This window comes from Bombus pyrosoma, linkage group LG8, assembly GCF_014825855.1.
Source record: "Bombus pyrosoma isolate SC7728 linkage group LG8, ASM1482585v1, whole genome shotgun sequence".
Classification (NCBI taxonomy): Eukaryota; Metazoa; Arthropoda; class Insecta; order Hymenoptera; family Apidae; genus Bombus; species Bombus pyrosoma.
The window spans coordinates 7,116,226-7,131,439 of NC_057777.1; the positions used below are offsets into that span (position 1 = coordinate 7,116,226).

General features: G+C 42.6%; 1 protein-coding gene across 3 annotated transcripts; it reads right to left on the reverse strand.

The window, feature by feature from the left end:
- Nucleotides 1-2,590: 2,590 nt before the first annotated feature.
- LOC122569935 (receptor expression-enhancing protein 1-like) lies at nt 2,591-11,744 on the reverse strand. Of its 3 annotated transcripts, XM_043731624.1 has the most exons (6): nt 10,483-11,744; nt 9,967-10,386; nt 9,099-9,178; nt 7,673-7,907; nt 2,834-2,981; nt 2,591-2,732 (listed from the first exon to the last, which is right to left on the reverse strand). In XM_043731624.1, the coding sequence occupies exons 2-5, from the start codon at nt 10,276-10,278 to the stop codon at nt 2,835-2,837; spliced, it is 774 nt and encodes a 257-aa protein (XP_043587559.1). In that variant the 5' UTR covers nt 10,279-10,386; nt 10,483-11,744; the 3' UTR covers nt 2,591-2,732; nt 2,834. The 3 variants fall into 3 exon arrangements, with proteins under 3 accessions (XP_043587559.1, XP_043587558.1, XP_043587560.1); XM_043731623.1 differs by lacking the exons at nt 2,591-2,732; nt 2,834-2,981 and adding an exon at nt 6,352-7,020; XM_043731625.1 differs by lacking the exons at nt 2,591-2,732; nt 2,834-2,981 and adding an exon at nt 6,716-6,949.
- Between the last annotated feature and the right edge of the window lie 3,470 nt (nt 11,745-15,214).

Below are 15,214 nucleotides of genomic sequence, written 5' to 3' on the forward strand. Positions count from 1 at the left end.
TAACATGCATGTTTAACATTCTAGTAAGAAGTAACACTCGGTAAGCGATTAGTGATCTAACGAATTATCAAAAAAACACTCTAGAAACCATATCCATACGATCTGAACCAACGAACTAATCCGTTTCTTCTCTCCAGATTTCCTCAGTACGACAAAGTGGACGAAAAGGACTAGGAAGGAGCGATGATATTGGGTTTACTTAAATCGTCGACGAAAACCAGTCAATAAGACCCGTCTAACTCTCGCAACGTACACGATTATAGTTTATACGATATTAAACGACAGCATTTAGAAAATATCCGACTCTAATCTTTTGCCAATTTTCGGTGACTGCGACGCTTCTCCTATTCGCGATTCTACGCTCGCGCTCTCCACTTTCTCCTCGGTAACTTTCTTCGCTTCATCGTTCTCTGTTTTATTCGCGTTTTCTTTATCGTCGCTTGGCGCGAGTACGTAAGTGTCTGAGCTGTTAGAACTGTCAGAAATATCGTTCTCGCTTTTATCGTCGTTCTGAACGTTTATCTCTTGACCGGAGCTGGATCGCTTCGGTGCAAGTTCGATAATCGTTTCCTGAGGTTCGATGCTGTTCGATCTGGTCTCGGACGTACTGATATCCGAGCCGGAGTCGTCTGTTTTCGAAGCCTTGCGTTCTTTCGAAAACGCGCTGTGGAAGATATTTTTCGGGATAGCGAGTAGCTTCGAAAAGCCTTCCTTTGTTCGCTGCCTTTTACACTTCTTCCCCTTTGACTTCGCGCCAGTAGCGTGAGCGATAAACACGTCTTTCGTGGTGCCGGTGCTTGAGAAGGTCTTTAAGGTTCCAGTTTTAATTACCAAAGTGGCTTTCAACGCGCTCTGAGCATCGGTCTCGTTCAAGTCCTCTTCGCTCTCCGTGAGAGGTACTTTGGGAGCTGGTTTCTTGTTGTACTTACCAGCTCGGCCGAGACTGTCGGAATTACTACGCGACACACTCGGAGTTGTCCAAACGTCCAGGTAGCTGGCGCTGTCGTATTCCGGAACCATGTTTACCGCGTCTTTGTCGTCAGCTGTATTTTCTGTTTCTTTTGTTCTTTCTGACGATGCTTTCGGCTCTTCGCCACCTTTTCCTACGTTTTCATTCTCGTTCGCCGTTTTAACGTCCACATTCTGCGACGAGTCGTTCGAGGATAACCTCTCAGTGACGGGTGTAACGCTACGCTGCAATTTTTCCTGCGTGTGGACGATGTTATTCACCGCCTTGCGAGCGTCGTTTAACAGTTGTTTCAGCTCGTCGAACTTATCCTGACAGAGTTCATCCGTTACAGTCCGTGTTGACTGTTCGGCTAATTTTTCGGAAGAAGCTTCGTCACAAGTAAAATTGTTCGTAATATTTTCTATCGTGTTTTCGGTCTTTGCGTCTTGTGTTTCGATTTTCTTCGTCTGTGCATCGTTAATTGATCTTTGTGCAGCCGATAAAGGTTCAGGATCGGTCCTCGCCTCTATACTTTCAATTATTCGAACCTCCGCGGCTAGCACAGGCTCTGGCCGTGAATTATCGATCGGTTCCGTCGTTTCTTTTTTTTCTAGTTCCGGCGGGCCTGATTGACTGGTACTTTTAAGTAAATCATCGTTACCTGCGGTAAAGGTGCCACGAACAAATTTCAAAGAATCAGCAACGTTACTGTTTTTCGAGAGTAGAAGCAAGATCTCGAGAGCTTGTTCAGGAGTGATGAGATTCAAAGGTGTCGGAAATGAGACATTTTTGGAGGAAGGAGGATCGATGCTGTCGGAATCCTCTCCCGAGTCCTTCAAATATCATAAAAATCGTATTATCAAATGAAACGTGTAATCAAGTGCTGTTACATAATTCGAAAAGATGAAATAGAACGAATTTAAATCGTCATTAAGGACTAGGCGGCGGCAAGAATCGAAGAGCGTCTGTGGAAAACGCTGTGTGTAAAATATCTCGTAGTTGTAACCTCAAACGAATGTCCAAACTCGTTTAGATAGATGACATAGACAAAAGCGAAGAAACAATTAACTAACGTCTACTAGCGCTTGTGTATCCTCTTTATAGAGGATACACAACGTTCTGACACCTTGTAGCGTTATTAATGACTGTTTAGAGAGTGCGTTTAAATTGCGCTCAGATACTATATCGCGGTATTCTCGTTGCCATGTAGGACATAAAAAAATCGTAATTTTTCAATCTTGTCACTTACATCGTTTTCCAGCGCTCCTCGAATCGTCGTAACGTTTTAAGTACACGTTTCGATTCTTCCGATATAAAATGGCAAAGTCCAAATGGAATAAATAATTAAGTATCCTTGATACGATGTTTGATACACAGAATGTCGAGGGGAAAATTTGCCAATGTCCTTAATGAATTAATCAAGGTTCAACTTCGTCGCAGACTCGTCTTTGCTGTTTCATTCTATTCTAGTTTATTTTCAGACGCCTTGCTTCTAGTCTGTTTATCAGCGTCATTTGGAACAGTTGCAGTAAAGTTTCGGTTGCAGAAATGAAATTGGGGCTCGAGTGCGCGGAATTAAACCTTGATTTATGTTCTTATACGGATTCGGCCGGTTGAATTTAGTACCTCTGGGGTCTTCTTCGTGGCGGAGCGAGGTTTTGCGCGTGTTCTTGCACCGACGCTCGATGTTCGAACCAACGAATCGCCTTGAGATGTACGGCTGGATTGTAGCGCTTCCCCGCTGCTGTACCCGCTGGAGATGTCGTCCGAAGACCTTATATTACTGCAACCAACGGTCCGTTTACAGCATAACACGTCCACGTTACGGATATTAGAAGGCTACACGTTTGTACTATGATTACTCGTTGAAAATGAGATACGAACGTTAAGCTAGCTGTTGGCTCCCTAGACCTTGGCTGTAGAACGTCAACGTCCACTTCGGAAAAATACATTTCCACTCGATTGGTGCTGGACTGTGTCCGACGAGGACTATACCCTCTTCTTCCCACATGCTCTCTTCGACGAGGTTCCACTGCAAATTATCGACAAATTTCGATCAAAGTATGTTCTTTTAATGGCCGATTAACAAAATTGCTACTGTGGACGCACGTGCTGCGTCGTGTCAATCGTTTTCACTGACCAACGAGCCACCACTTATGAGAAAGTGATATTTCGTTCGCAATTTTGTTCGTCGATCAATTTACACGATCGAATTCGATCCTTTAACGTTGCGGCTGCGAAAAAGGAAGAAGATTCTAGGGTAGGACGTTTTTAGCGAAGAATCACAAAATACAGTGCCGTGAATAATTATAAACTCAACGTTATTTTCTGATCTTTCGTAACATTGAAAAAAGAAAATCGTTTGTTATAATACCGTAATAGTAAAACAAAACGAGAGACACGAGGAAGAAAAATTGTCTTCTCTCCAGGTCTGCAAGGAATTAGATTTCCCTCTTTAAAATTGTATTTCTCCCTGTGAAAAGATACAAATTCAGTGTTAGTTTTCTTACCTTTGCAATGTTCAATGTTTAGTGGATTTGCCTTTATCTTCAATTACTTCTATCAATCTATTAAATTAGGCTATCCACTGACTTATTTAAAGTTTAATTCTTTTTCTTTTTTTTTTTAACGTAAACTTCTCTCGCTAGAATTCCACGTAGGTTCTCGATGTCCATGTTAATAACTGTGTTGCGAAATTTTGAAACTTCTCTGCACTGGCGGCTGTATTGTCTTTTTTATCTTCTATCTCGGTTATGAAAGACGATCCATTCGTCTTTACGAACACACCATCTGCCGATATCCTTTCGAGCGTTTAATTTACGAAAACGTTATCCTGGTTTCTCGGAAATATCGAAGAACCAATGCAGAAAACGTGTTTGAGTCTATAATTATTCGAAGCATCGTGGAGAGCGGGCAGAAATTGGTGAACTCCTAATATATGGACCGTTTGTCCACCGAACAGTTTAAATAAACAGAGTTTTACATCGAAGGAAGCGAACAGCGTTATGGTTATTCGCGAGAGTATTCGTAAAAATGACTAGAGCCATGATCGGCCAATAACCTTCCATGTCCGTCTCGTCGTGCATGTGCGGCGTGTTTCTATTCTCGTCCTCTTTCTCGCCGGTCAGGTCGCTCAGGCTGTAGCTCTTCTTTAAATGCTGTACCAGACCACCACCGCCCTGAAAAACCAATCCTCCGTTTTTTTCAACCTGCCGGGTAATCCACGATTGCGTGCCGTGTCGTTTGTTAAGAACCAGTGAGCAGAAAAATCAAACTCATCGATCGAGCATAGAGAAACGTATAGTTACATGTTGAAGATACATACAGCGAAGACTAAAACAAAGTATTAACACGCGGGGTGTTAAAAAAAGTAGAAGGTGCTTAGACTCGAAGAGTTTATAGTACTCGGCGAGAGGAATGAAAAATTTCTAACAAACACGTAAGTCCTGCGAAGCCTGTAAAGCGATCCTTCTGACGCAACATCGACTTTTATCGTTTACGACAGCGTTCGACGTGGTGGATGAGGCTCTTCGCGATACCTTGAGACGTGCATTTCCATCGGCGGATGGAAATTTTCTATCGACACGACAGAGAAACGTATCGAACGTTTATTGTAGCGAACGCGAAAAATTATGCGAAACGTACGATGCTGATATTCAAAGATATGTAAAATATTCAAAGTGCAATTACTCGTTAAAATACTCAACGGACGAAACAATTTTCTATCTGGATTCTACTTTCCAAATTATCTTCGTAAAAATACGAAATCGCCTAGATATTGGCCAACTATCGATCGGAAGATTTTTAATTCCTCTCGGTGGGTTCCCTACGAACCCTAAAGTCATAGACCTTCTCATCTCAATATTTTGTACGAAGAAAAAGAAGAAAAAAATAAAAATATATTCTTACCAACCCGGAAAAAGGTGTTAATGTGTTATCTGCCGACACCGGAGCGTGTGTTCGATCTGTCGTGCGTGTTTTTAGCGACCGATCTAGGCCGGGTTCAACAACGCGAACGCTCGCATTGCGGTCTCTCGCCTATCCGGCTACGTTTCTTTCCGACTTTCATTCTGGCACGAGTTAACGGCTAGCGTTCCGCGTGTCCAGCGATAGAACCGGGTTCTCTTGATTAACTGGACCAACTCGTTAGACGGGATTTGCACGGTACGAACGATGAAGAATCGATCGATCCGGATGATCGCGGGGTACTGGCGTTTATTTTCCACGAAAAAGAGAACGGAGCAAGAGTGAGGGACCAACACATTACATCCTTATCCATAGAATATATTTATTCGAAAAAAAACGGGAATAAAAAAAAAAAAAAATTAAATGAAACATATCAGTAGCATCGTTGAGTAAAATCTTTGGGATATAAAAGTCTTACTTTCTAAGCGTTTCAATGGCAAATCCTCGTATTACTATAGCTTTCTTAGATTCTCGACGATTCTAATATGCTTGGAGATGTTCAGTTGGTGTACAAGTAACGAGGATGTGTATCCTATACAATTACTTTCCATCACATTTACATCAATCTGATATATGTATGAGATTTAACAACAGTTACAACTATGGGAACTACAGCAAGGAACGACACGCTCTGTGATCGATGCCTCCTTAAGCACTACCTGATGTTCGTCGGTGATTACGTGCCAGCAAAAAGTACAGTACTTCGATTACTTCGTAAGCAAATCGTGCGATCCAGATAACAAGTGTTCGTGCAAATTGCATATACAAAATTGCCAGTGATCGTCGAATTCTTCCTGTTACATACCTCGGCGCTGTACAGTCTTAAACTCTGTCTTTTCGATACAAGTCTACTTGATAGAAATGAAATATCATGTATTCGATCGATACTCCGATTATTCGACGGCTTGTTCGTGAAAAAGGATTCAACATGGTTATTTGATATATTTATTTGTTAAGAATAGTTTATCAGTTCGCAACAATGGACGAAAATTTCTTGGATTGTCATAATCGACGAAATCGTCATCTGTCGTAAGGCACCAGTTCTCCGGACTTATCAAAATTATCACGGTTCGCGATCAATCACGATAGATTATTCTTAATGCTAATTGGTATAATAAACGATAGAAGTCGCAGAATTCGCAGAAAGGCGGCACGCAATAATAGTTTCTTAATGTTCGTCTAAACGTTAAACGTTTCGCAGCTGAGATTACATTATGCTAAAGACCTCTGGTATATATCGAATATAAAAACATCTTTATCATTGTATATAGTATCGTAACGCACGTGTAAATGTAACAAATAATTTCACGGGAGTAAAATTTCAAAAACTGCCCTCTCATCAAAGCGATCAAATTCCTTTTTATCTTTGTCTTTCCAACCATTCCATAACTCCGTCTTAACGAATACCTTCTTCAGGATTAACTCGACTCTAAAACAGAGAGAGAGAGAGAGAGAGAGAGAGAGAGAGAGAGAAAAAAAACGGAAAATCACTCTAAGACTTTCAATAAACACACGCATAATTTCCCTAAAACCCATTCCACTCGAATCTCTATAAATGTAAGAACGCTATGTTAATCTTAAACCGGTAACTTGCACTCCGTCTCGACGTCCTGTCGAGGACCATTCTCGCGATTCTCCGTGAATCTTTCCACCGATACACAGAACGACGCTGTGTTTCAGTATTCTGTCAAGGTCGACGCATACTGCTGGTCAAACTCATCGTCGCTGAATATGGAATCAGTGTTGCTAGCGTGTGACCTGAGTCGCCTCGAGTTGCCCTCGGTTCGCCCTTTTCTGGTTTTCCGCGCCTTGTACGTTTTCTTCGGCGATGGCGCCTTGAAAACGTCCCCTTCTGCCACACGATCAATTTCGACCAGCTCGTCGTCCGTGTTCATATCGTTGCTCATGTTGGGCATCGAATCGACAGGGATCAAGTCATCGCAGCTACTGCTTGAGTGCGACGGGGTGCTCGGTTTGTGGATGGCGTCTATCTGGTCCGTCTTTTCCTTCGAGGTCGTTGGAAGCTTGGCCAAGCTAGAAACGGCCGAGGCCGATTGGATCGTTGATAGCTCAGTCACCATGATTTGGTCTGACTTCAGAATATGCTGACCACCCCCGCGTTCCGATGTGTTTTTGGAAGGATTTTTTTTTTTTTTTTTTGGTTTTTACACATATACACGAGCGTCGTGGAATGTTTGATGTTACAGGTCGAACATAACAAACACGTGTGTACGTATAACATGGTGTTTTGTTTTTTTGTTTTTTTTTTTTTTTGACAATATATAACGACGAGTTGTTAAAGGAACGACGATGATTGGCAGTGGTTAGACGATGTGTAGTGATGATGATCGACGTTGGTGTTTGTTTGATTAGAGGCGGCGTGCAGGATAGGCGTGCAGGACAACGTAAACATAAAAAACAAGAAAAAAAAGGAAATTGAACGATTAGCGAGTTGAGAAGCGGTGGCTGTAGCGAGTTAATATTTTACGTGAAGTTATGGACTTTTGATCGTTTTGTTGCGAGGAAAAGATTCAGACGACATATTACGTTGTATATATTCTGTATATTTCTCATATAATCATCTGCGATCTACTTGGAATTCTCCGTATTTTATTATTCCGTGTTTAATCTCGGAGTTACTTTTATTCCATAAAAGAATACTTTTTCCGTTACTGTTTACTTTTCCTGTTAAACAAGACGATCGGATTCGTCGTTACGGCATCTGTAAGCGAGTGTGCTTTTAAGTTCGAAACTTACCTTGATAGCGGTTTGCATGAGAACCGTGGTAGCATAATTCACACCTTTCGATCCGAGGTGCAACACTGCCGAGTAACCTTGCTCCGTCGCGCGTGCTAAGGCATCGTCGATCTCAGCCTCGCGCCGGATCAAAGCCGGGTGAACGAAGCGTCTGTAGAGAATGCTCGAGCCTTTAGTGGCTGGGCTCAACAGCCAGATCACCAGGATAGTCTTGATTTCATAGTAAAACGGGAACCTATACGAGCAAGATCAGAACACAAATGTTACGCGTACGAAACGATGGAAAAATCGATGGCCGTAATTATCGTCGGTCGGTAAAATGCTGCACATTTTCATAGGAAAATGTAAAATTTGTATCTCGAACGCAAAAATATAACCGACGATAAGATTGAGAAGCTTTTTGGAAAGATGTCAAATTACTTGGCAAGTCTCGCTTCTAATTTTTCTAACATCGATCGATCGACTCTTAACGAACCATCGAGGATCAACGTTTCATTTGCAACTTTTCCCAATGTACATATCACGTCGTATAACGACATTTATTTTATATCATAGTCTTCATCGTCTTCACATAAATCGCGATAACCTGGCAATGAAACGTTGTGGCATTTTATCGTAATAAAAATGGCCCTTCTGTCAGGTGTACGACGACTGTTCTTAGTAACTGTACATATTTACGATGGACCTATGGGGCCTTTGTTTTTCAGAAAGCTCGTCAATTGTCGTTACGCGTGACGCAGCCGTGAACCACGAAGCCGCATCATCGCGAAAGGAGGGTAAAAAAAGAAAAAGGGGAAAATAATTGGGTAGTGTAATGGCCAGGCGTAGGATAGTGGACGATAGGAAAGGAAAGAGAGAGTGTGAGAAAGAGGGAGGGAAGGAGAGGAAAGTGCGAGGGTATTCCTGGCTAGAAATACACCGGCGACTCTCCTTTTTGGTTGTAATTCGAGTATGAAGGGAGAGATCTGGCACAGCAGGCAGGAACACCAGAAACAGAGACGGAAGACGAGACGCCGGTAGAATCCTCAGAAGTGCATGTAAGCCAATATCCATCTCGGCCGAAATTAGACTTTCGGAATTCCCGGTGGCGAGCGGACCACGCGGTTCACCTCGGTTTATTGGCCCCGGTTCGCTCGAATTTTATTCGCTTCCGGCGAAAACGGGGCCATGACCGACCGACCAAACCAAACGCTTCGCGACTACAGATAGCCCTGTCTACGAAACACATGCCCTTTCCATCCAGCGAACGCTATTTCAGCCTCTTTCATCGCGAGTACTCTTTCGATTAACAAGTTACGAGAGGGAAGGGACCACGGTGGTGTCGACCTCTCCTCTTCTATTTGACCTTTCCAGTGCTCGCACGCTGCTAGCTATACCACGGTATGTATCAAAGTTAGAAGAGAAACGTGACCCAGGCGTTGCTCACCAAAAGCTGAAGAAGACGTCGGTGAATGTTTCCGCGCACGTGAACAGCGCGAACACGATCCAATACATCATCCATTTCACCTGAAAACGAAAGTACAAATTCTTACACTCTGTCTCCGGACGGATCTCTGCGGCGAAACGATGTACCGTACGCTCTTAGGAATACGATGATCGTCATCATCTTGGAGGAACTCTTACTTCGTCTTGGCTCTCGTATGGGATATATTAGATCGCTGTATAAATTCCGTTTGCCGTTTTGTTCGTCCAAGTTGGCTATCGATGTTTGTAATTAGTCCGAGAATGTTTACGCGTTCATGGGAAATTTGAATGTACAAATATGTGCACAATGTACATGTATAGAGATATAAGAGGCATAACATCCAGGTACATAGAGGTTGCACATCAAATTGGTAGAAGTATTCTAACCAGACAACGGTCTTCGATCCGCAGCAACCTAATATTAGCTTTTAACGTTATGCGAAAACAAGAGGGAAACGCAAAGGGAATGGAAATATAAGCTTGGAATTTAACCGGGAATTCTCTGGAGAAGGCATTGGAGCATAAAGCGACACGAGTTAATCCAGAAGCAGAGTTCGTCGGGGACAAGTGCGGTCGATTTTTAACAAAGAAGTCTGAGAGAACTAGCCCTCGTGGATAAATATTTGCGAAGCAAAGTTTATGCTTTCCTAGAAACAATGTTTAGCCGCAACGTTATCGAGCCAGTTCAGCTGAAACTTGGCTCGTACTTGGAAGCGCGCTTATACTCTATTCCCATTAATTAGAATGATCAAACATAATCGCTATTAATGGAAGACGAAGTAAGAATACCTCTCTAGTTATTTCAGCGGGTGGTCTTCATAGATACTCACGTATTCTTTCACATTCTTCGTTCTCACTGCCTTGTACGAAGCGTAGGCCGGGTACAAATTGCCAAACACTAATCTGAAAATCGGATACAGGAGAATGTAAGTCAGCGATCGGGGCATTACGATAACTAGGAACGCGGCCAGGATCCGAAGGCTGTCCAGGCCCATTTTCTTTGGCAATTGGTCCGCGCAGTATCGACCAACAGCGAACAGACTCGTGGCCAATATTCGAGGGACACCCGTTTTACAGATCGTCCAGAGAAACGGATTTTCCTCGAGTTCGTCCGGCCGAGGCTCGTTTCTTTTGATTTCCATCCCACACCGGGAATCTTCCCCGTACCTCGCCTGGATTCTCGATTTCTATTCGCGAACTCTTTCTCCGAGCGTTTTTCGATTCTCGTCGGTGCGATCCGACGCATCAAACTGTAAAATCGAACCAGGAAAATCCTGCCTTGAAAAATCAATCTTACTCTGCCTGTAAAAGTAAACTAACAGAAAGATAAGCGAAAGGAAACTTACAGACTCGGCGAACAGATTGAAAAATCGGACAGAGACGTGTCTCGTTCTGATAGGTATAGCTCGCCGATCGACGAAATAACCGAACGATGAAGTAATCGAAGATTATAGAAGAACGATCGAACGAAGGGAATACTATGATGTGTGTACTTTCACTCACAGATTTTCTACAGTCGCGTTCATACGGCGGATCCTTTCGTTGCAAACGATGATCTCGTAGGCGTGAAACGAAGTTGAATCGAGGCTGATTGCGAGGGTAATTAGCGGCAGCGCGGAGATCAGGCGGTCGATTCGTGGACGCAATTGGCAACGCAGGTAGCTTCTACATGACATTCCCTTTTCGTGAACTGTTCTCCGTCGCGACGCACTTGTTGCATCCTCTGGCCTCGGAAACGCTTCACCACATCGTCGTTTCACGGCTACGAATCGATTCGTTTTCCACGAAAGGATCGCCCAGAGGAGACGATTCGCGCTGTTCGATCGAGGAAAATTCGCGTTTTCGTCGGTCACGGGCTCGGCGACCGCTTGTTCCGGCCGCGGATGCTTCCAGTTAAAGACTAAATGCGTAACTGCGTTCTGGCACCGACGTGTCGACTACATCGATGCCATACAGGCTCTATTTTAGCGCCTTAAGCCGCTGTCACGCGAGCCGGATACGAAATTCGCCCAACTCGCCTTGCCGATAACGATTCCACCGATCCGATAGACGCGTTTCCTTTTTACAAACTGTTCTAAGATGCCGTGTGACTTCAGCTGTCGTTTGTCTCGTGTAAATATAACATTAGCACAATGCCTATTGCCGTTAATGGAAATCTAACACGCTGATTGGATAAATTGCTTCTCCAAATGTATTTCAGAAGAAGCTGAAGAGTGTAGTAAGATATTTGAGTCAGCTAGAAGGTATTGCATAAGAACCAATAAACTGTGGAACAAAATGACGTAAAAGGAATAGCATATACATACACTACTGAATTATGTTAATCACGGTTGAAACTATTACCATTGAACAAACTTTTTTCTCTTTTGTCAGTGGAATGTATGGCCGTCGAATTTTCAACGTAAGTGCACGGTATATTTCGCTATTTATTACACCGTTAATAACGGGCTAAATAATTTGTTTTCAAACGTAGATCACTTGAAAATTATTCCTAATTGAGTTTGGCAAATTGCAAAGCAAATTATTTAACTTCGCTCAACTAGCCCCAATTTACATTGTTTCCAATGTTGGGGAGTATCGTCGTGTTTAAAGTAACAGTGTCTTTCGTTTTTACCACATTCCGTGTCTCTTGTTTTTTTCTGTTCACGTTGCTGCTATTTCACACTTTTCTCAACGGCGGCGTAAACCGCCGTTGATGTCGATAAAAATTACTTCGACAAGAAAAATCGCTCGAACAAGATGTAATTTTCGACTGAATTTGATATTTAGAGAATGATTGCGGAGCTAGGGAGGATGGGTTCGGCGAACGAGCTTCGCCAAGCGAGAATCGCGCGAAACTACGGACGATCGCGCTTTGCAGGTAATACGATGATTGTCAGCAATGTCGATTGCGTAACAGGGCGTCATTTGTGCGCAGTCTGTGCTGGTATTTGCGCACTAACGAACACCACAAACGGAATTTTTCGAGTTTTCCAGAAATATTCTAAAGAATATTGGTATCTTTGTCTTGGAGCCTGGGTAGTGACTAATCCACTCGCGTTTAGAGAATCTTAGACGAAGTTAGAATATACACTGGATCAAACGTTCTTAAACCTATGTTGTGTTTATAAATATCCTGGCAATGGAAAATTATTCGAATTTAGAATGGGGAACTCGATAAGCATTGGCTGCCCGTGTAAAGCATAGGTTACACGGAAATAAAAATTCCAATAGACGTTTGATGATTTTTTGCCAACTCGTTGCTGCACTCGCTACAGTGTTTGACGCGGTTTGAGGCTCGCAACTAACAGAATCTATTTGACGAGAAATGCCAGACGTTTCAACGATTTTGGAAAGATTGGCAGTGGGGATGGTAAAATTCAGATTACGAAGGACACATTGGGCATGATGACTCAAGGATCATAAGTTAAGGATTACGTCGATCAAGGAACGTGCCAAAAATGGTGACTCGGTCGTTGCGAAGAGAGGAAACAGAAATATGTACAAATTGCAGTCGTTGAAAGGGCAGAATATTACACCTATGTAAACTATCGCTATTCATTCGCGCAATTTCAATTGCACAAAGTTGAGAGCCACTATGGAAATTCTAATTAACTGGTTCATCCAGACAGGTTCTTGCTCTGCGGTTTGAACGTTACAAATGGAAGACAGAGGCAAAATTCACGATAAACGGTCGAGGACACGCTTTCTTTGGGGCAAAGGCTTTGCAATATGGAAACGTGGCTGGTGTACGGATTTCGCGACAGAAAAAGTCGCTCATGGAGGATCCGCGGCGAAACGTGACGGAATCCAGGCTGCGCGCGAATGAACGACAATGATCTTGACCTCGTACGAATAAACATGTCGTTGTAGACGATGCTCGCCTTCGCTTGTTCCCGCGTTTGTGCTCGCGTATGCACGTTTACGCGGCTGCATTAATAAACATGAAACTGGTAGTCCGGTAACAATTGCTACGAGCCGCGTCTACGGTTTTATCGAGACAGTCGGTCGTTTCGACTGTTTGAATTTTTCAGCGATTTTATCGATCAGTCAATGGCCACAATACCTGAATATCACAAAAGAAAAACGTAATAAACGAAATGGAGATTTTAAAGTAGACTGTGTCAGCCAAGGGTTACGTTCATTGTAAACTATTTCTTAGTCTTCTAGCAAGTAATCGTATGCCTGTTAACGTTCCCTTCGTACTTTTATTGTAGCTGTTTAATATAAAACTCTAAGTAACATTTTTCGTTTGACTATGTCTGGTAAACCCTGGAATATCCTGAATATTTCATTCTATCCTGAATAGATTGTTAAAAAGGGGCGAAATATGTGCAGCCCGTGTATGTGATAAACGATTGTACCGTCAGGTCTCGTACCTTTTTGGAAAAGCTTGGGAAAAATCGGTATACAAGTACACGTTTGACAGTCGTACGCATAAAGCGATCTGTTTTACTTATACGAAAGTTTGTGAAATGGCATTCTCGCGTTTTTAAAGAGGCGATCGAAAACGCTCGATTCACGAGCAGCGTTGTCAATGAACTGTAATGACTGGCTAGAAAAAACGAAAGAGAATAGTTATTGTTTTACATTGTCGAAAGAAAATTTACTTGCCCATTGTATCCTCGCAACAGGTTTCGTTGCGCGAGTTGCGCCCATTGTGCGGCCGATAAATTCAAAAAGCCACAAACTCGTTGCGATTTGCCATTTTATTTTGAAAATCTACCAACGAATCCCCGAAACGCTGTGAATATTTATTTACAAACGTATGGCTATTTTTATCGCGACTCACAATGAAAATGAAACGCTTACAGCGATCGTGAATCTGTGCGATTGTGTGCGTATGAGCACGCGTTTCCTTCGAACCATGGAATTGAATGATACAAAGATCGGACAAATGTTTATGGTATTACTTCATAGGACGGCTAAACAAATGTTTATGGTATTAATTCATAGGATGACTAAACGAATGTTTATGGTATTAATTCGTAGGATGGCTAAACGAATGTTTATGGTATTAATTCGTAGGATGGCTAAACAAATGTTTATGGTATTAATTCATAGGATGGCTAGTGTCACGTGAGCATTTGGTTGCACGTGGCAAGAATATGCAACCTTATATATTGTAATAATAAATAATAAAAATACAGTCACTCGGATGCAACGTGGGAGCATTTGCTAATTAAAGATTGCGAGAAATATGTCGGTTCCATATGCGAAATACGGTTCGACGGGAAATAACGGGAATACGTGCTGGATACTCGCGTCCAGGTAACTTTTCATCGCGCTTCAGGGTCGACCCAGTTTTCTATTTTAATCGTAGCCCTTCTCGAACCACAATTTCCCTCGAGTCCCTCTTTATTATCTCTTGTCCATTAATTAAAACTCTGGCGGATACGAAAATCATCATTATCTTTCTTTCCACGTCAGCCACTGATTGGTTGGGCGGGTTTTGCTTGATTCTGCTCCGTGGAAACGTATCGGTTCTCGCTGATTCGAGCCGAACGGTGTCGTTATTAAGCGGACTATTAACTTTCCAGCGGTCGGATAGAGTGGCAAGGTAAGCGCATAGGTAACGAATCAATGTGATTCGTTTACAGCTTTAATGAGCGAGGTACGAAAACGTCGTAACGAGGGCGTGTCCGGTTATTTCGAGATGGGGACAAGGAGCATCAACCTGATCCATCGGTACATATCGCTGCGACGTACGCGTAGAATAAGCTAGATACAAACCGCTATAAATAGATAAGCTAAGCGAGTCTAAACTGCACATAGGTTTTCTAATCCTTTCAGGATTCGACCAACGAGAAAACTTGATTTTCTTATCTCGCGATTTAATCTCAGTAGTTTCGCTAAAAATTTAACTTAGTTAAGAGCGAATGGATTAAGAAACCGATCGAGGAAATTGATTAGATAAAAATAACGCACACAGAGACGTTCGTGTATGATTAAAAAAAAAGATAGAATATTATTGCCTGGATAAATGCAGCTACTTTCAGCTGACAATTCTGTCAGTGCGATCGTGTAAAGATTCGGTGGCAAAAATCTCGAAGTGTTCGGTGTAAATCTTTTTACCCCAACAGGGTCTTCCTGTTTTAC

Coding starts and splice junctions, on each gene's coding strand:
- LOC122569935 (XM_043731623.1), bottom strand. CDS start 10,278: ATGGAAATCAAAAGAAACGAGCCTCGGCCGGACGAACTCGAGGAAAAT. Junction 9,179..9,966: donor CGAAGAATGTGAAAGAATAC/GTGAGTATCTAT, acceptor TTTCGTTTTCAG/GTGAAATGGATGATGTATTG. Junction 7,908..9,098: donor GACGTCTTCTTCAGCTTTTG/GTGAGCAACGCC, acceptor TTGCTCGTATAG/GTTCCCGTTTTACTATGAAA.